This window comes from Drosophila sulfurigaster, chromosome 2R, assembly GCF_023558435.1.
Source record: "Drosophila sulfurigaster albostrigata strain 15112-1811.04 chromosome 2R, ASM2355843v2, whole genome shotgun sequence".
Lineage (NCBI taxonomy): Eukaryota > Metazoa > Arthropoda > Insecta > Diptera > Drosophilidae > Drosophila > Drosophila sulfurigaster.
This window is the reverse complement of record NC_084882.1, coordinates 26,182,991-26,205,295: the sequence shown is the minus strand read 5'-3', so window position 1 is coordinate 26,205,295 and position 22,305 is coordinate 26,182,991. Positions and strand designations below refer to the sequence as shown.

General features: G+C 37.6%; 1 protein-coding gene across 1 annotated transcript in view; it reads right to left on the bottom strand.

Moving 5' to 3' along the window:
• The window catches only part of LOC133835948 (homeotic protein proboscipedia), a 38,097-nt gene extending 17,347 nt beyond the window's left edge, over window positions 1-20,750 (bottom strand). The window contains exons 1-3 of the mRNA XM_062266147.1: window positions 19,851-20,750; window positions 18,484-19,055; window positions 5,192-5,206 (exon numbers count right to left, since the gene is read on the bottom strand). Coding sequence (XP_062122131.1) covers window positions 5,192-5,206; window positions 18,484-18,973 — 505 coding nt within the window. The 5' untranslated portion in view covers window positions 18,974-19,055; window positions 19,851-20,750. The remainder of the gene's footprint in view (window positions 1-5,191; window positions 5,207-18,483; window positions 19,056-19,850) is intronic.
• Between the last annotated feature and the right edge of the window lie 1,555 nt (window positions 20,751-22,305).

Below are 22,305 nucleotides of genomic sequence, written 5' to 3'. Positions count from 1 at the left end.
TCATCCCCCTTTGCCTTTGCTCCTCGCCCACATCGTCAACGTGGGAATTCGTTGCGCCACTCGGCAACAACTGTGCAGCTCGACTCAGGGCTCGACTCGTTGTGATTAATTGCAATTTAAACGGTTTCAATTAAGGCAATGCGCATCTTTCTGCTGCTCTTGCTACTGGTGCAACATCCACATCCACAGCCCAAAACAATTTCCTTTTTTTTTTTTCTGTTTTACTTGCCGCATCAATGGCATTGATGAAATTGACAGACAGAAATGTTACAGCTGCCTGAAAATTTGCTTAACAATCTGAGTTAGATAAATAAATGATCTATGTTAAATTGCGTGCATAATTGAAGGGAACTACACTCGGCAGGTGGAAGTTTAATATCAACAAGACGCTTAAACTTGACTTTAAATTGATTCGATATTGCTGTTGATGGAACATGTTACGGAGTCTTCAAAGAATATTCAATTGAAATAATTAACATAATGTAATTCTTTAAAAAATTTCAATAATTATTGATGTTTAAAATATACACAAAACTGATTTGATTCGGAAAAAATATTCCAGCAGAACTTATTGAAATAGGTATTGCATTTTCATTCAGTAAAAAAGGCTAAACTTGATTTAAAATATTGATTTGATATTGCAAATAATAAGCGATTGTTCTGACTCTTAATGGTGACTTATAATGTCTTGTAGTTTTTAATGCAACTCTTTAAAAATATCAATATTTCTTGATGACTTATTTGGATATTTAAATAAAATAAAACAAATTATATCCTCTGCAGAAAAGTTTACTTCAACATATGTTCAAATAGGCATTGTATTGATTTTAAATTGGGATGTTTTCGTAATTCCAACAAATGTATTCAATTGAAAATGTATTCAATTGATCTACTTAATTTAGTATGAGTCACTAAATTGTATTAAAATAACTTGCTTGAAGGTTAATCTTATTGCAATAAGAAATTCTATTCGTTATGATAATAGTATAATAATAATAGTATTTAAAGAAATACAACGAAATGTACTTCGACATATGTTGGAATAGGTATTAGCTTTTCCCTAATTAAATAAATTGACTAGATTAAACAAAGGTCAATCAAATTAATAATATTGGGAAATTGTATACCCAACAATATTTGTATTATTGAGATTCGATTGGCTAATTGAAAACCAAGATTCACACGCATTTGTGGCATATTTAAATACAGACTGATTTCACATACATTTGTGGGAGATACTTTAATCAACATATGTTCATTGGCTGGGTAACCACTCCCAATTTTTTTTTTTTACTAATTCACCCTCTTTTTAGGCCGTCAACATTCGCGCCATGTTGTTGCTATTTGAGCAAGAGTCTCGTTGCCATGGTCAAGGCACAACAATCCACCGAGTGGTGCCAAGGATTAATTTCTAATTTCGCCTAATGCTCCGCCAAGTGTTTCAGTTTTGTGTTTACATTTTGTGTTGTTTTTTTTTGTGTGTGCTTGTCTAATTTACCTTGATGTGGCCAGTGGCAAGTTGTAGTAGACCCATTCCCAAGTACGTTCCCAGTGCCATTCTTGTGTCCCTTCCCATGGCCCAGTTGCCAGGCCGGGTCTGCCCTACCCCCAGGCTGTTTCAGTCTCAGCCCTGGTCTCGGCCTCTAAATGCAGCCAGTGCCATTGCCAGGGCGTGCTCCGTACTCCCTGACTCCGACTACAACTTCAACTCTCTGTCTCAGTCTCAGTCTCTGGCTGCGGCGGCGTCGGCGTCGGCTTGGCCTTCGGGCCCACATGCTTGCCACCATCATTAATCATGACGTTTCAGCTCTGACACATTTGTCCGATCGGCAGCAGCAGCAGCAGCAGCTACGACGGCGGCTACGCACCATTTTCATTGTAATGAAAACGTTTTCGAAAAAAAGCCCTCAGACTGACGTCTGCCTCAACAGACAGACAAACAGACAGCCAGCCAGAGAGACATCGACTCGGCCAGCCAAGTGTCTCTGCACAGCGGGCAACATGGACGACACGTCAATAGACAATGTTACATCTTCGGGGCGAGCAATTTGAAGACAAACATTTTCATAATGCGACCCATAACAGGCCACAGCAGACCGCACATGGCAAATGTAAATATTGGCCAACTATTTACGAACTATTAGCCACAGTTAAGAACTGACTAATTGTGGCTGAAGGAACAGTAGCAAACACCTTTCTCAGAATCTGCTTTAATTCCTCAAATGTGCTTAAAGGGATTAGCACTAAATATTATTCTGCTTGAAATGCGATGACAGCGATGATTGAAGCGGGCTATGAATATTAGTGTTAGCAATTGAGTAATGTTGATTCATTTTAGTATTATTTGAAAGAGAGAAAATAATAATAAAATTAATGATATATAAAATTAAAATAAATACGTATAATACATCCTCTCTAATTTTGTTATTATGCTGTGAGTATTGATTGGCAAAAGATTTAAATACACAAAATGTATGATTTGAAAATGTGGGAAAATAATAAACAGATTGAGTAAGAAAATATCTATACTTAAATATAAAAAAAAAAGGTTCTTCTGATTTTTCAAATAAATGAAGAGTTGAAATTTTGTTATAAGATGTGACTAGCATATTAAAAGAATGAATTCCCAATAAAAAATAAGACAATAAGACAATATGAATCGATTACAATTTCATTGCGTTAATATGCATCTTTTTTTCAAAATTCCAACTACTTCTTAAATCGATTCGCCCTGACACAAAGTTCACATGAAACAGAGGACGAAACTGAGAGATGGTGTCGTTAGTTTTTATAAAATGAATAATTATTTCCATAAATAATGTGTACTATATTATATCTACTGAAAATTGTATATTTAAATTCAGTTGAGCCTTTCTGTAATTAGTCAGAACAGTAGCATGTGTCATATAGTATACGAATACTCCAGCTGTAGTATGTACGACATTTATGCTGACACTCTTGGCCAATAAGAGCAACGTCCACTCAAGCGGGTTGTTTGTGTAGGACAGGAGGCATGGCCATGTGGGTTAAGGGCTGCTCGGTGAAGTGGGCAAAAAGGGGCAAGTTTAACCAACTACTGCGACTACGTTGAGTACGCTGTGCAAGCGATATAATAATTGCTCTGGGCCGTCGACGTCGGCGACGTTGTTGTTGTCAACGTCGTCGTCGTCATTGTTGCGGCTTTGGCATGAATTACAAACAAACGAAAAAAAAAGAAGGAAAAAAAACCAACAACGAAAACAGAGAAAAAGAGCAACAACAACAACAAGAAAAAACGAGTACAACGAAACAACAAGAATTCTGTATGCGAGTACAAAGCCGCCATTCATTCCATTGCCGGCGTTTGCAAACACACACACTAACAGACAAAGACACACACACACAAACACACAGTCGACGCTGACATGCAATGCTCATAGGGCCTAAAAGCTGGAGAAGGAGATGGAGAAGGAGTTGGAGTTGGAGATGGAGCTGGCGTGCAAGTTGAGCAGGCTAACGTGTTCTGTTCGATCAGACAACGACTGCCACCATCACTAATACAACAAGCTCCACCACCACCAAGAAGTTGACCGCTCTTGTAGTACGCGTGTGTATGTGTGTGCCTATGAATATGTTCATATGTGTGTGTGTGAGTGAGTGCCTCAATCATGTAATTATTTCCTCCGCAACCGTTTTACCAATACCACTGCGTCCGGGCACCACCAAAGTGACCAACACATGAACACAACACAACGACATCGACATCGTCGTCGTCGACAAATGATATTACAAGTGGGGCCAACTTGGTATGAACGAAACAGAAAGAAAAAAAAAATTAAACTGGTAGCGTGTTTCGCTTTGAGTTTTATTCTCTCTTTGTACCTTTTTTTACGCTATGCAAACAACAAAACACAAAACTGAAACAGAAACAACACGTCAAGAGAATTGAGAAAGAAACGAATTTCCTTTCAAAAGGTCGAGCTTCCAATGCTCTTTTACAGATTATAAACACTATTAGCAATATACAATTTAAAATAAAGGTATAAATTGAATTCAATTTCAAAAGAAAAGAAAATCAAATAAAATGTGTTTTTAAATACCCATTTTAATATAATTTCCCTAAAATACATTTTCCATAAAGTAAAAAGTTCGAATATAGAATGCTTTTCTTTATCTTTCCCCTAAACTTTACATAAACCTTAATAATTCATTTAGTATTTCAAACATTATATTTGAGCCAGAAATATTTTAAAATTGCTCTTCGTAGAGTATAACAAAGTTCAACAATGCCAAGCAAAATAAGTCGAGTAACGCAAAACTGTCTATACCATAAAAAACTATACTATATAGCATAGTCCTACATACCTTTAAGTACTACTGTGAGTGTGCGTGATTCTTTTGTGTGTGTGTGCAAGATACATGAAGCAAAGTTTTCGTGTTTTTTTGTTACTCAATTTAATTCAGGTAAAATTTGTTTTTATGCAGGCCCCGAGCACTCTTAAACTTTGGTCACGAACATGAAAAAGCGTCGTTTCCGTCGAATTGGTCGAAAATGGTTGACGGTTGATTGGTTCACTTTTTTCTGTTTTTTTCGTTGGTTTTTTTTTGTTTCTGACTGACTTCAGGGAGAGGTCGCCGTCTAGACGGTGCGAGTTTCGTTTCAAAATGGCAGCCAATTTTGATATGAATATGAATCCGAAATATACTATTCTATACTACAAATTAGCTAAAGTATTTCTAAGTAACGCTACAAAGAGAAAGGAGTTCCCTGTAGTTCCCAAAGATATTCATATAATTATGCTGGAATTATTTTACTTCCCAAAGCCTTTATCTTTACTTTGCAGCTTGTTTTGGCTCATTCAAAAAGAAGCTAAGAAAAAAAATGAAACCGAAAAACGAGAGGCTGAGAAATGACCAAGGGAAAGAAAGACAAAAACAAAAAAAACGAAATGGCTTAAATTGGCAGCCGTTGTTTCATTTGCGGCTCTTTACATAACCTTCGCACACTTTTCGGCTCGAATAATAACATTTAATCATCTTGCGGTTTCAGTCATTTCATTTTTAGCAAAAATCTAATTGTGTCTATTCCCAACCCATTGAGAGTTTTTCGTATTTCATCTCAAACGAATGCAATTTGTTGTACTTATGTTGCCAATTAAATATGTTGTGGTTTTCAATGTCGAGCAAATGAATGGTAGCAATCTGTACTTACTTATGGAGTTATCACCTGAAAAATAAAAAAAAGACTTTATTAATTAAATGGTTCAACTTCAATGTTGTATATAAAAATGTTAATCTTATATTTAAATAATTATTAAATATAACAATTTTACTTGGAACTTATTAAACTGAATACTCTATCAAGCAGATTATTTTTCCATCAACTTTTCTTAGGAAGTACGTAAAATTGACCAGCTTATAAGAAAGTTTGCGTAGACTTCCAATAAGTTTGAAGCTCACTACCTACAAGTTACTCGCAGTATTATGGAATTGAGCTCAAAAGTGGAAAATAATTAACCCCAAAGTTCGTAGTTGCTAGCGGAAGTTTCAAGTTGTTGCCTCTGTTGAAGCTGAAGCTGATGCTGATGCTGCATGTGACCAGACTTTGACCCAACTATAACTTCCAGCTAAAGACAGAGTCCGAGTTCGAGTCCAAAGTTGATGAAGGGAACACACATGCAGCACGTAACGAGCGGTCAAGAAGAAAATGGCACTGAACCGCTTCCGGAGACAACAGCAACATATTAAACAACTTCCAAGCCAAGTAATTGAGAAGTTTGCTGTCTGTCGTTCGATAGCAAAGCACAAAAAATGTGGCATAAAGACTCAAGCTACTCTACTTTAAGAAAACCCCAAGGAAGCCGTCTTGTCTGGCAGTACATTATTTGCACAAAAAAACAACGGAGAGAAGCGCCCAACCGAAATATCAAAGGAGTAATCTGAAGAGCCAAGAAGAGAAAATAAAATCATGCGGTTGGAAATAATAGCGTCTGGGCTAGCAGTTAATTTTTGCTGATGGGAGTGAAGCCAAGTTTGTGCACAGTCAAATAAATACAACTGCGAATAGATATTGATATGCTTGTACAGAGATGGCTGCGTGATTAGCAATTATTTCAGATAAATAATAATTAAATATGAGAATATTTCTGCCTTTGTAATATTGCAGCTGCTTTGACGCACATGAATATGACTGGCAAATTTATAGAAGAAATGCTTTAAATATGCAAGGGGTTAAATTATTGCTATAAATATGAAGAAGTTTTGCAAAGAAGTTAAAGAAAACATAAAAATAATTGAGAATTAAGATTGTTTCCTATCTTATCTAGTCAACGAAGAATTTGTTTTTCTTTAGCTTACAGTTAAAATAAATAAATAAAGATGATATAGTAATGAAACATTCTTAAACTTACATTATATTTTTCTTGTAAGATTGAAGTTAATCAAATTTCATTAAGAAATGTAGTAAGCAAGATTAGTTAAATACCATAATGTCATACAAGCCAAGTTAAAACTAGATAGATTTATAAGTTATCAGCTAAATAAATTTTCTAGAGTATAGTTAAAAATCCTTCTTAATAACCCAATATTAAATAATTTCCAATAAATGCATCTATTTACAAAATATAGTTAAGAATCCTTCTTAATGAGCCTTTCTTAAATACTTTCCATTACTTTTCAGTTGAATAAATCCATTAAAAAATATAGTTTAGAAACATACTTAGTTATCCAACATTAATATTTTTTCTTAGGTTTTCACTTAAATAAATCCATTTAAAAATTATAGTTAAGAATGATTTCTAATGAGCCAAGACTGATATTTTCTTTTAAGTTTTCAGTTGAATAAATCCATTTATCTATGCTTTCTTAATTGAATCCGTTCAATTGTTAACAAAACCATTTTTGAAACCCATTTGCTTAATTGAAAAATAAAATAAAAAAGAATTCTCCACAAATGTGTAAGAATATAAATGTAAGTGAACTTTAAAGTTGCCTTGGTGTGGTGCAGCACCCAAGTGGTTCCACTCCAGACGGGAGACGAGAGACGGAGACGGAGACGAAGCCGAAGCCAGGGCCAAACGCAGACGCAGAGCAATGGCAACGCCTTGGTCAGTTCAAAATGATACCGTTGTTGCCGTTGCTGTTGCTATTGCTGTGGCTATTGTTGTTGTTGTTGTTAGTGTTGTTGTTGCCCCGCAGCTGACTGACAGTAGGTGTGACCAGTCTACTCATTCATTCTGACAGTTTTCCCACCCACTCTTGCACAAAACGCAATTTGTTGGATTGTAGGTTGTGCCCTCTAAGCACGAAAGGTAAAAGTGCTGTGGCAATATCGACGTCTATGTGTGTGTGTTTGTGTATGTGTATGTGAACCACCACCACTGTGTACAGCTTGTGGTGCCAAACGGGGCGGGGAGGTTGTATGTGTGTGTTGCTTGTGGCGCCACAAGCCGCATTTTTCGCAGTTGCCAGTCGCGTGTCTCTTTGGCCCGCGTATTTGAATTTTCTTTTCTCTATTTTGTGGTTTTTTCTATTTTTGGACTGCGCTTGCAACTAATTTTCATTTCCAGCACAGTGCACCTTTTGCCATCAGCCACTGTTCTCAAGCTTTTTGGGCTCAGTCTCAGTTTCAGTTTCAGCAACAGCCGCAGACGGTAAGAAATCTTATTAAAAAGTGAACAGTGCGATAAAATTGAATTTGCATTCAAAAGCCATTAACCACAGCAGTCACTTGTGCTCTGTTGTAGCTGACAGACATTGTCCTTGCAGCCAGAAATTAAACAGGAAAAGCTGAAAAAAACCTTAGGCTCAGCTTTAATATAGCTCACAGAGTTCCCAGTTTGCAATTTATGCATTTATCGCCATATTTAAAAATCAGCAAAATCGAAATTAATATTTCACGCACAAATCAGCGAATCTGCAACAGCTGTTGGAAGCTTTCCCAAAAAAAGCGAATTAAAAGATACCCCGTAAAAATAATGAGTAATTTATCAATTCAAAAATATAGTTCAATGGATTAAAGAATATTCTACCAATTTATTCGATCCTATTTCAACAATAAATAAATGAAGCAACCTTATCTAATAGCTTTCATAATACTATCTTGTTAATTCACAGATAACATTAACAAAATAAATAAATATATTTATTTTATTTTTCCAATTTCTTCAAATTACAATAAGATATTGGACACTTCAACAATAGATTAATTTATGTTGTCAAAAGAAATAAAATATTATGATAATATGTATTACAAAAAGTTATTTTGATAACAAATATAATAAAAATTGAAGCAAAAAATTGTTTTCCAAAAAAAGGATATCTCGCAATTGAGTTGTTAGTTGTTGATTTTTTCCAATAATTACGTGACTGAAAAGCATAGCAAAAATTATTGCCACTCACGTGGAAAAATATTATTTTAATTGCACATGAATTTCACGCTATTTACCAAAAAATCGTCGCAATTATTCGAAAGCAATTTGTGCAATGATCTGAACGATGCGTTTATAACAATCACACGGTCAGGCAGCTACCACAGTTAACCCCATCTTCCATCCTCCATCCTCTATCCAACTCTATCCCCATCACAAGCTGCGACACCTACAAATTCCATTTGCCATGCCTGCCAATTGACATTCAAAAATATTGGAGCTAAACGCTGCCAATTACACAGCGCATGGGAGCATGTAACCATGGAGGTGTTTTGGCAGACAGCACGTGGGGCACAGCCAAAGGGGGGAAAGTGAGGGGACCGGGGGGTGTGGCATATTGGAGGTGTTTTGTTGGTTCATAAATGGCCCACTTATTTCATTTTTATCTGTTATCCATGTACGAATATCAATTAATAACTGCGGCCATCGAATTGTTGTAATTACACTCGAGTGTTCGACTTGTTGTTGTGCTAGTTATTTATTTATATATGCACAATGAATCGCTTGATTTAATGGCCCATCATTATCCACAAATATATTTATATTTATGACTTAAATGCAAAACAATATTACATTTGTTTTGCGCCACAACGGCTAGCTGGGGGGCAAAGGTTTCAATTAGATATTGAAAATTACTGCAAAACACACACACATGGAAATCATTAAGTATTGGAAATTGATTGGCACAGCATTAGAATACATTTATGTACATATGCTGAATAATTATGATTGCATACTGTAATTGCTGATCAATAATTATGCGCTTTGAAGGAGTTTTAATTGTTCAAGCTTTGCTATTAACCTTCATCACGAATCTTTTAAAAAAACTATTAGTCTATGACAATCGCTTAGCTCTTAGCCTTTGAGCCATCGATCACTTCGATAAATTCGACTGACATAATTATTGCAGTATCAAAAAAAATAATTCCAATAATCTCAGCAACGCTTCAAATAAAAATGTCAATTTAAATAAGATTTCCCCGAATGCAAATCAATCAGACTTGGACCATGGCTAAAGCATTTGATGTATTAGCTGATGTCTGTGATTTTTGCTTTCTCTCTCTCTCTCTCTCTCTCTTTCTCTCTCGGGCAACGTCTGTTGTCTGTCTGGCGATTTTCGCAAACATGTCACACAGTTTACAGTTAACAGATGACAAATTCATTTTTAACACGTTTGCCAGAGTGAAACCCCGACATGGTGGACCAACAACCATATAATCATCGCCATCTCGACTCGTACAATGAGCCATTGCACTGCACATTTCGTGTGTGTAAAAAAGTCATCTTATCGAAGGGTGAACTACCAGATACCCTGTACAGCATCTTCAAGTCACAGCTGACTTAAGCTGCTTATCAACTTTTTTGCAGGGTAGAGCAAATAAGTAGAGGTATTACTGTCTGACATTCTGTCTGCCTCGTGACGTTTGGCTGTCAACGGTTCCCCCAAAAATAACTCACAAGACACTCGTATCTGTATCTTTGATGCATGAAAGAAGTATCTCGACAGCATGTGTGTGTGTGTGTGTGTGTGTGTATGCCACAGCTTGTGTTTTGTACGCACCTCATTCCAGGCGCAGATAAATGTAGAAAATTAAAGATTCTCCTGCTAAACGGAAGCTTAGTCGAAAAAAGGTCAAGTCCAAAATGATGGATGATGCCATGACACTCTCTCACACACAAATACACACACTTACACTAACACATATGCAGAGATGACACCCCAATCGACAAGGAGATGAATGAAATGGCTGAGTGACATTTTTCGTACTGCGCCCCGCAAAAGGTCTATTAAAAAATGTTGCCCTGCTCTTTTGACTCTTGTTGTTTGTTGGGTGGTTGCAAAAATTCCAGGGGAATATATATTTTGTGTGTGTGTGTGTGCTGCTTCAATGTTGATTTTTAAACACTTATTCTTATCTCAGGTGGAACGTGGATACCTTGTGGCAATATCCGTTGACGCGTTGAGAGAGTCGCAAAAAAGAAACTTTTCGGCTATCATAATTTTTTGTTATCATCGCATTCATCGCATAAATAATTCTGTTAACATTTTCAACAAGCCACAAATTAAAACTACAAAGCACTAAAAATTCGTGCCCCGCAAAATTTACGACCAACGGAATCACGTGTCATCCACACGCTTCGTGTCCCCCTCGTCTTACGACTCTCCCCTCCCCAAACCCTTCGCAGACAAGAGAGTTGCACGAAGTTCCGCAGCCAGGCGATATGATGCATGGCATGACTCGGCGGAAGGCGTCCTCGACGGGTTGCCGGCAGCCTTAAGGATCTCAGTTTCGGATTGCGATTCACGTGCGCTCTGTGTATGTGAATTTAAATCTGTGTGTGTGAGTGTGAGTGTGCGTTGCATTTGAATATAAAATCCTTGAAGCCTTTTTGTGGTTTGCAGCTTGAATATAAAATCAGGGGAAACCCACACACACAAATACATACAAATACTCACCCTCCAAGGCACAGACACAACGAAAGTCGATGACAAACAGAAAATCCATTTCACACAAACATTAGTTTTATTTAAATCTGAGATTCATACACAAACACACACACACACATGCACACACACACTCACACGGGGCACACGGCACACAAGAGCACGACCTTTGTCCTGACAGCAAGCAGGAGCATGTGTTTCAGCCCATATCCTTGCGTTATCCTCGTTGACTTTTCACGCTCTTTTAAACGCCGCTTGGCTACATTTATCACACTTTAAACAGCAAATGAAAATGAATTCGATTATAAATTATTGCATTTTACAAAACGCCATGGGAAGAAGATACAAATGTATCTGAAATTATTTTATGCGATGTATATTCATTGATAATTCAATTTAGAGTAAGAAAAACATATTCAAAAAGAGCTGCAAGTATTGTGAAATTTTGATTTGACTAAATAGAAATTTTTACTCAGTTTATTTGGTACTCTTACGATTCAACTTAAAAAAATCGTAAAACTATAATAGAAGTTCCCTAACTAAACAAAAGCATTTAAGATATACAGATACACTATTTAAGATATACAAATTCTTTTCAGTAATTATAAAATGAGCAAAATGGGGCAAATATTGTGACTTTGAATTATCTAATCTGAAAATTTCTTTGGTATTTCAATTTTCTTAAAAAATTTATTTTTTAAAAGTATTTATAAATAATAAATTAAACAAAATTATAAATTGAACATGGAATTTCTTAAACTATATAATTGCCTTTATATTTAATTTTTCTATTGGCAAATTTGTTCATGATGTTAAATACTTTTCTACAATTAACTTTTATCACTTGTCTTAAACTCTTCCTAGAAATCTACACAGCATTCCTTCTTTTTGTGTGGAGTAGGAAATATAGCCATATTTTTATTTTCAGTTATCTGACATGTGTGAACCTCGCTCAGACATTGCATGTTTGTGAAGTTCTGATAGCATTTAAAATTCACACCTGTGATTTCGCTGGCTATGACAGATAGTAGATAGGAGTGCGAGTATTCAACTAATTAGTTTCGAGTGTCTCCACTAAGGCATTGCGAGGCAACGGAGCGTTACTTTGAGAATTCAGTAAAACTTAAATCGGTGTCTGAAACAACAAGAATAACAACAACAACAACAACAACTAGACGTGATACACGTAATTTATGACAATTTTTTGCAGTCATTTGTCTTGAGGCGTAAACCGCTTATATTGTAAACTGTAGAACAGCGTTGTAATTCCCCTCTGATAATTATGGTTGTTCACTGGTTCATTGATAACTAAGCGGCGTTTTATGTAAAACCCGATAATTTATTAACTTATTACAGTTGTTAGTTAGAGCGAACACAGAACTGTAAACTAAATAGAGGAGAGATATACAAACAATTTGAGGTGGAATTGCAAGTGAAGTGGATTCGCATGCAATCGAGTGTATGTAATGCGATTAACGTTCTGATATGCGGTAATAAATAGGTGTACTTGTAAGTGTTAGTGTAGGTGTAGATACCATTAACTTTGCTCGAACTTGGCGTTCCTCTTGGGGTCCTTTTGATAAACGCCCAACAATGCTGCCAACAAGCAATTTTTATGACCGAAAATCCAATTCAAATGTTTACAAATCGTTTAAACTGAATTAAACTAAGGCTCAGAGAGTGTAATACAGAAATAGAGAGAGAGTGAGAGTGAGAGAACAGGAACAATGCTTAAGTTTGCGGCTGAGAAAAAGACATAAAAATAAATCGCGTACAAATTGAAAATAATTTCGGATTTGATTTTCTTCTTTACGATGATGCGACAACAACAACGACAAGCATGAGAGAGAGCTCTACTTTAAGTGGACAGAGATATATATACACATAGATTCATGTATATATTCAAATGTGGACAGCGTGGGTCAAAACCACATCGTGGGGTGTCCCTTCCATTTGACTAAGTACACAAGAATAGAGCGTAAAAAATTTTATCGTCGCGCTTTTTACGGAATGTGATCCGCGGCGATTAAGTGCGCGGCTTTTGTGTCATTGTCATGCCGTCGTCCTCATCCTGGCTAGCGAAGGGAATGGGCTTCTTGATGGCAAGCCAAGGAGTGGGTACGGGAATGATATTGGAGAGAGTCAGGGGGAACCATGTAGTTGAAGTTTATTTGCAGAGGGCGACGATTCAACCACTGCCATCGCCACCGCCATCACCACCGCTAACGCCACCGCAAACACCACCATCTCCATCTCAATCCAGTGACGCCTCCACCTCGTAATGTATTCAAATTTTCCAAGGCGAGGCCAACGTCACTGCAGTCATTTCATAAAATGCTTTTTTAAAATTTAATCGTGGACAAATATTTTCATTTCGCCTTGTTTTTTTTTTGCGTTTGCTTCCTATTTTTTTTCATTCCGTTTACTCCTCTCTTTTGGCTTTTAGCTAAATGAGTGGAAATAAAATTAAATCGATACTGGCCGTGAGTTTAATTCTATAGTCAAAGTTTCTTTCCCTAATTCACTTGGGGAGCTAAATGAAGCACAGTGGGAAAAATAAATGTACGGGTAATGAAATTAGAATGCTGTGTGTATTAAGAGGTTTCATTTAGGAGATGCTTAATACCAGTGAAATTATTCTATTATTACATTTAAATAAATTACTCAAATTTCAAGACTTTATTAAGTTAACTTTAGGAAAATCTTATTAAAAATAAAATAAAAAAAATTAACATATTAAAATGTGCCAAATATTTGTTTGATGCCACTGTGCTTTGTCAATTTAAAACATTATTATCAATTGAGCCTTAACATTTGCCGCGCAATTTCTCACAACTTAATTTTTATTAGAAAAATTGCGTCAGTTGCCCGAAATGTTTTTGGCCATGGCTAAGAAAGCTCAAGCATGCATTAATTTTTCATAATTTTCAGAGAGAAAAATGCGCTTTAAAATAATGACAAATCAGTTTGCAGATAAAGGCTAACCACAATGGAATGGAGAGGGAGAAGGACAGTTAAAGGGAGAGCAAAAATAAATAAAAAATAATACGAGTTTTTTTCTTTTGGCAGCCGCTGTCGCACTTTTCCCCAAGCTTAACTAATCGTAACAGATTTTTTTCACAGTCACGTTGCGGGGAGGAGGGCGGCACAAAATGGGGATAAGGAAAGGCCTTGGGCGTTAACGTCTGCTTGGCCATATCCTGCGGCCTGCCAATTAGAACCCTTTGTTTGCCTTCAAGACGCCTCAAGACGCCTTCGTATCTCGGTGCACTTATCTCCATAATAAAGTCGTAACAATTAATTGCGCGACCTTTTCACTAGCCAGCCAGTCAGCCAGTCAGCCTAACCCAACCGTTCTCCCTCCAAATCGCTGCCAGGGTATTCCCAAGTCCGATCTGAGAGCCTGAGCCTGGACTTTAATGTAATGGAAATGTGCTTTGAGCACCTTTTGCGGTTTGACGCATAATTTGTGCTCCAAAATTATTTGATGGCCGTCAATTAATTTAATGTCTTTGTCCATTCTCAAGTTTAGCTTTGCGTTTAATTTAAGTGGGTTTAAAATGTCGCTTTACGGGTCGTATACTTGATAGCTGGCTGATTTTGTATTGTTTTTGTGTTATTATGCTATGTTATTTGAATAGTATAATAAATAAAATAAATCTAAATTTGCCATGGCAACTTTATAACTATATATTCCTATTTAGAATAGTTCCCATGAACTTCTCATATCCACAGATCATCAATTGTGTGGCAAATCAAATCACTTCCTTGTTGATAAAGTCATAAAAAATGTTCATTCTTCTCACATTTCACCCCCTTATTCAACAATATCCGTAATACAAGCCACAAATCTGTTTGAATTTCAGCCTTATCAGTAGAGAATACATATGTATTTACATGTCTTGATGGCACGAGTATTATTATTATCCATGGATGATCTGTGGCAAACGACTCCATTGAATATATTTCGCACTTGGCCGAGGTTTGTTTTGAATGAATTCAACTGTAAAGGTTAAAATTATAAATGTGCAAATGACTCATCATAAATAAAATTAATAAAAGGCACAAGCACGGATACGAAAGCCGACACCGAGACACCAAGAAACCGAAACTGAAATCGAGACACAGACTGCGACTGAGGGGGGAAGAAACTGGGACCTTCATTGAGAAAAAGTACAACACATCAACATAAATATTATGATAAATGGTTTGTTATAATCATAATCCGCAGGGGGTAAGTTTTGAGTCGTGCGCTACGCATTTTTTATCCAGCGACGCCCCCGAACCACAATCAGCAACAGCAACAGACAAGGACAAGGGGTGAGGAGTACGGAAGAGGACAGGGATACTGGATGAACTGGCGCAACATATGGTCGGTGGGTGGATTATACAGATGGCGCAGCAGTGGATACGAATTTCGATTGCATTTCAATAGACGCGTTCTGCTTCTTTTTTTTTTTATTGGTTTCGCTAACTGATGGCCGCACAGGGATTAAAAGCCGAAGCGAGTACTTTGCATAACAGGCTGAGATACTTTTACCATATCTTCCGCAGATACTTTGGCAAAATCTTTGCACATCTTGCTGGGCCATAAACGGTTCGTAATATAACTTTGTCTTGGGAGTTCATTACAGAATGTGGAAGCTTTACGCCTAATTAACACTTTATTCAAGTTGAAATTTTATTGTTTCAATTATGTGAGTGAATGAGCGCGCGCGAAAAGCAGCCGCAAATTGACAAAACAATTTGTATTTCAATGTGCACATGAGTAGACTCGTTCTTCTTTCTAACAGCGAACCCAACGAGATACAAAGCAACCCAAAAACACACACATTCCACACTCATCTCATACTCGAATTGCGAACGCATTAAAATTCAGGATGTGAAACAAACAATTTGCGGTGAGCGCAACAAGCCAAGGACCTCGATTAAATGTTAAAGGAATTTCGTGGGTTTTGAATTGGGCTACAATTATTGCTTTAAATGTTTACCGGAATGTGGAAGATTTTATTGCATAAATTCATATGGTTAAAGCTGCATTTTCTCTATAAAAATTTTGGTTTATGAATTTGAAAATTTGTATAAAATACTGTTGTTCTTAATTATAAACATTTGGACATCTTATTAAATTATCAGCTCTACATTTTAAGCGTTGCGATAACAATCTTTAACAAACAAAATTTGTACTAAACGATCTTTGACTCTGTTGGATGCTGACAACACTTCAATTTGGTTACAACCTGACAGGGAATTAATTTGACAACATTAACAAATTAAACTGTTAAACCAACACACAAGCAGCAGCAGCCAGAACAACAACAACACGACGAGCAGTTGAGTACCATATCAACGTTCGTCTCCGGTTCCAGTTGCCAGACATTTACAACATCATTTGTAATCCATATCGCACAGCATGAAGTCCCACAGTCCCAGTCGAATGTGTGTGTGTGTGTGTGTGTGTGTGAGAGCCAGAGAAAAGATGTATTGACCCTTCAACAGATTCTGTACGGAATGCTTCACGCTATTTATTGGCTCACTTTCACTTGGATATGGACAACGGACAACGTACTTGGGAAAATACAGAGAAAGAGAGAGAAATCTGAAGCACGCCCCCAAACTGTCCACAGAAGAAGTTGCAACATCTCGCAGGGGGGAATTTCCCAATCGAGTATTTGTTTGCTTCCCGGCAAAATGCGACAAAGGCCACGTGTTTGGATTTCAGGTTACACTTGGAACATTTGTTGGATTAGTGGCTGCCATTTGTCAACATGATGATGGTGTGGTCGCAATTAATTGGCATTGTATTTAGTTTAAGTCCAGTGGTCAAGTGGTAGAATGCAGAGATAAATGAGTGGGAATTACGGAAGAGATATTCCAGGAAACTTATTATAATAGCTTTAAGCAGTTCAAAAGTGTTTAGAAATTATCATAACATATTTAGGAACGTATAAATGAAGGTTCTTTTCCAATTAAGAATGTGCTTTGGCAAATGAACTTTGAGGAAACTTTAGTTTTCACAGATGCATATTCAAATTTAAAAATAAAAAAAATTAATGTGAAATACAAAACTCTTTAAAATATATTATACCAACATTAAATGGAATTCAATATTAATCATCTTTTAAGAGAGCTCAAAAATATAAACCAGAATTTAACATTTTTAAGTCCTTAGAGCTCAATACTACCAAAAAAACTTTTCACTTTAAAAACTAATTTGCTACAGAAAATATTGTAAGAAAAGATTTTGTTTCCACAGCTTTATAATTCTTCTATTATTTGTTTTAATTTTTAATAATATAGCTGAGCTTTGTAGTAGTACAAACAATTCAATAATTTAATATATGTGTTTTAAAAATATATTCCGAAATATGTCAAAATTATTTGCTTGTCAAATTTAATGCGATGAACCGTTGTCCGTTGCAGCAATTGCTAGAGGCCAAAGAGAGCCGCATGACTGTTGCTCACCATTTTGGGGAATGCTCCACTTGTGTCCAGTTGTGATTAATTGAAATTTTGTGCAAGTGAATGGAAATGGAATGGCAAATGTTGATAAAATGCTGCTTAAAATGCAGTACATAAACCAGCGAATATGGTGTAAATTTCCTGGGGATATTGCAGCAACAGCAGCAGCAACTGCAACTGCAACTGCAACTTGCAACATGCAGCCGGTTGTGCACCCATTCTCATTCCCATTTCCATTCCCGTTCTCAGCTTTGGGCTGTTTTCATGCCCCTTTTTATCGAAGCAGGGGACAGGAAAAATATTTTGACAAATGAACCTAAATAACAGGTTGCAATCGCTTAGAGGACCGAGAGAGCTACATACAGTGAGAGATAGAGAGAGGGAGAAGGAGGAAGGGAGGAGTAGACAACGGCAACATATGCGTGGCCCTGGACAGACTGCAATGGACCGCTTGTACCTCGTACCTGGACAGGAAAACGTATAGCCAGACAACCTTGATACCTCATTTATTTTAAAATGTTGTTGCCACAAAACCCGACTCCGAGTCCGAGCTCGAGCTCGAGTCCAGGCTGGCTTTTGCGCTGCACAAATGAAATCGACACATTGGGGTAAAAAAAACGAAGAATATGAAAAAGTAAGAGAAACAAAACTCTCGAAGAACTCTTGAGAGTTAAGTTGAATTCATCAGTCAGACGAACGCAACTGACGAATCGACGTCGACCACTCTCGAAAATTGTTACAAATGATCGCAAATAACAGATCTTTGCCGCACCGTCGATCGGTTTTTTGTTTTGGGCCTGGGTCTGGGCTTTGGCCAGGTTGCGCAGTCCAGTCCATCAAAGGAGCCGAAGCCAGCAAAGCAGAGAAGTAGAAAAGCAGAAACAGAGACAGAAGAAACGCGTTGCGTGTGATCGAGTCTTGCACTGGGAAATGAAATGAGATTGGCCACAGCTGAATGTTCTCTGAGGCTTATTGGAAACCTGGTAACTGGAAATGTGATTCGTATTATTAGCCAACTTGGGCGCCGCTTGTTGCCAGTTTGAATTGCACTGATTTCTTGATTAATGAGAGTTTTGCATTTGCCAGTTGTTGCTTTTCATCTTTGCCGTTGTTGCAAGTACTCAACTATGTTATCAATGTGGCAATAAGTTTTGGTTGTGCACTTACCCTGATTGTTGTTGTTGCTGCTCTTGCGCGATGTCTTCTTCTCCTTCATCCATGGGTACTCGGGCACCGAGTCCATCCCATCCGGCGTCTGTGGCACACCAACACCAACCGGATATCCGCCACCGACACCGACACCTCCGACTCCACCGCCACCAACACCGCCAACGACACCGCCAACAGGTGTGCCAATTTTCGGGCTCTCAGGACTCAAGTGATTGAGAAACTCGGCCATCGAGGGCTGCGAGTTTATGAAACCCCCCTCGGAGGCCATCCAGTAGGCGGTGTCCGCCGCTCGTTTATCACAGTTCGGTGCCATTTTGTTGACAAGCATCACAGCCGGCGGCGGTCCCTGCGGCTGTTGCCCCGGTCCGGCAACCACAGATGCCACCGCTGTTTGGCCCGTTTGCACCTGCAGCGGATTCAGTGGTGACTCCGATTTAATCTGGGCTCCCATTTGGGTGCTGTCTAATGTGCTGCACACTTCTTGCATTGTTAACACTATATTTATTTTATAATCTTTTTGTCTATTTGATTTTCACAGTTCTATGTTATTTTAATATTCAATTATGCACCTGAAATAGATCAAAGTAAAGCACTTCAATATAGAATTTATTCATGAAAATAAAGATTAAAATATAAATATGATATCTACCAGAAAGAATCATTTAGAATTTTCAGTTTCAATTTGTATTAAATGTGTATATGAATGGATGAATAATACTTATATTAAATGCATAGTAATTGAAAACAAACTGAAGAGAATTGCGTTTTGTAATTTCAAATCCTTTTAAACAATACTTACATATATGTTAATGTATATGTTTGCTAAATAAAATTAGTTTAACAATTAACAAAATAATATTATACAATTAATTTCTAAACCAAAGTCTGTCGGGTCAAACACAGTTTAAATGAGTGTTAACTTTTTCTATTACATTTAACATTGCTTTCAGAGCTTTGTATCGTTCAGCACTTTTTTTGCACAAAATAAATAAAATTTGCTTTCATTGCATCTTTTTAACACTTTTCTTGCACAAATATGAAATGAATAAAATATGAGAAAATAAATACAAAATGTACACCAATATTAGATTAAATATATTATTTTAAGAATTATCTTACAGAAGGTACAAAATTTCCGACGGGTTTATGAAAAAATTGTATATAAAAATGTGTTATAATTGTATAGAATTATTTTACGTTACTCTATTCACCAAATATTATAAAATAACTAAACACTCAATAAGTTTTGTGCCTAAGTCACAAAATCCATATATTTTTTTAACTAAATGTGTTGTTAATAATAATCTCTCGGCAATTCAAACTAAATATGCAAATCATATAGATTATTAATACTTTTGACTTACCATTTCAATAGATCGCTATGAAGCGTTTGCTTAAAACAGTTTTTATTTTACATTCTACACAGTTTTCAGCACTTGGTCACACATTTATTAAGCGTGTCGCAATTGCGGCACATTGACTACTAAGTTGTATTACTGCTATACAGTATTATTTTGTTGTTATATCTTTGAGATGTTTTTGCCAACAGGGTCAGATAAGGGCGCAAAGCAGGCACAAACTTGTCATCGACACGGGCAAACGCGACGCGAAGCGAGAATGGCAATGGCGATAGCGATGTTGCTGTTGCTGTTGCTGTTGATGGCGACCGTTGTTCACTCGAGCGGGACTGTTTTAGTTCCAGTTCGAGCTTGAGCTTTGGGTTTAGCTGCGAGTTCGAGTTTGAGTTCCATTATCATGTAGAGCAGCTGGCGGTTATAGTAGTTGTATACACCTTGGCACCCATGGCGACGCGAGTGTCAAAACAGAAAACAGAAAACGCGACACGATACACGGGTGGACAACGGTGCGTATGCGAAACGACAAGTTGTGCACGAGTTTGGTTATTGAGTTGAGCAGAAGGAAGGGTCTCGTTTGGTTTGGTCTGGTCTGTGCCTGGCTAAGAGTCACAAGAAGCCGAAGCTGATCTTGCAATTGTTACACACACAAACACACACACTCGCACACAAGTCACGGACACTGACACAGACAGTTGCACTGCAATTTGTAGTTACAAGTTACACTTTTCTACACATTCGCGCCACAGTGTTGTGACTGTAGCTGTCTCTCTCTAGCCTGCGGCGTAGGTTCAACTTCGCGTCGCGTTTCGGTGCGCAGAACCGGTTTGCATTGTTGTTGTCGATGTCGTTGTCGTTGTCGTTGTCGTTTTCGTTGCCTCAATGGTGGCCTTTGCCGTTGCTATTTTGTTAATAATTCAACTAAATATTGTACACGATTTATTTATTGCACTTTTGTCAAATAATTAATGCAAATTATGAATTGTTTTGCATTGCATTTATTCGTTTAGTAATATTCACAGTGTCAGACTCTCGCAAAACTCTCCCTCCGTTTGTTTTGTTGGGGCAAAACGACGATGCTTCGTGCGTTCACGAATCTCATGCAACCATTTCATCCAATAGCACCGAACGCACTGAATCTTGTCCGCACTTGTCGCAAGGAGTGGCCAACGCAGCGCAGTCTTACAAATGTTTTCAAGATGAGCGCCACAACCACCACCAAGCCGAAGGGGCGTGTCCAACACTGTCTGCTGCCTGCTGTGTATGTGTGTGAGCATGTGTGTGGGCAGAAGTACGAGTAGAGCAAAGCACAATGACAAGCAGCGACAGAGCGTTGGGGTGAATTGTCATGCGAGAGATGAGCGCAAGCTTCGTGCTCGTGAGCCAAACTATCGCATGCGATTTAAAATGTTGGTGGTGATCGCCAATGTTATTCTTTACATGTAGATTAATTTAATTAATATGAAAAAATATTTAAAATAAATAGTATATCAACATCGCTTTAGAAATCAATAAAATAAATCATGTAACGAAAATATTTTCCTTATCTTACATTACACTTTCAGCTCTACTTAATTTTCGAATAGGAAATACATTTCATATTTAAAGTAATGTTTTTACATTTGTTTCTAGTTGTACTTTGTCAGCTGTGTTTTGTTATCTTGTTGGATCTGCACGGCGTGTTCAAAGTTCAGCAGAGAGCATGTTCGAGCGTGCGCGCTAGTCAGTTCGCCGGTTGCCGGGGGTGGAGTTCTGCCAGTCGCACACAGCTCTACACATACACTCAAGACGAGGGCACACAAACACATGCACGCACGCACACATGTAGAGTGTGTAGAGTCTCCGCAACGCTGATTGGTCGAAGCAGCATTTGTCTGTTTCTTTTGTCGCTCTGTGGCTTTGTTGCTCTGTCGCGCTGTTTTACTCTTTTCGCTTTTGGTTTGACTGAACTGTAAACGTGTTGCTTGTGACGGAATTTATTTGCTTTTTTGTTATTTACACATTCCGTCGTCGTCGCCGCTGTCGCATTGGAGCAGCAGCAGCACAGCGACAGTGACAGCGACAACAGCGACGAGTTTCATTTCGTTTTTGTTGTCTCTCCACGTCTGTGGTGTTGCGTATTTTTGACATTTCGTTTTGCGCGCTGCGCGTCTTTCTTTTTGTTTTGAGCGCCTCTTCTTGTCTAACCATCATGTTGTCAATCTTGGTGGCATTGTTTTTGCCCTTTTTGCTGCCACAGTTTTTTACATTCTGTTTTTATTGGCAATCGCTTCGTTTCTATGCGCTTCTGTTTCATTTATGTATGCTGTTCTACAGTGACTGCTAAAAGTTGATGAACCAACTGGCAGCGCCTCTGCATACCTTAATCAGGCGACGCCAAAAAAGCTTACACTTGAGCAGTCATCAATATAATGCTTGACAATAAAATTATGGGAACCAATATTGCCTATTTTATTCATTTTGT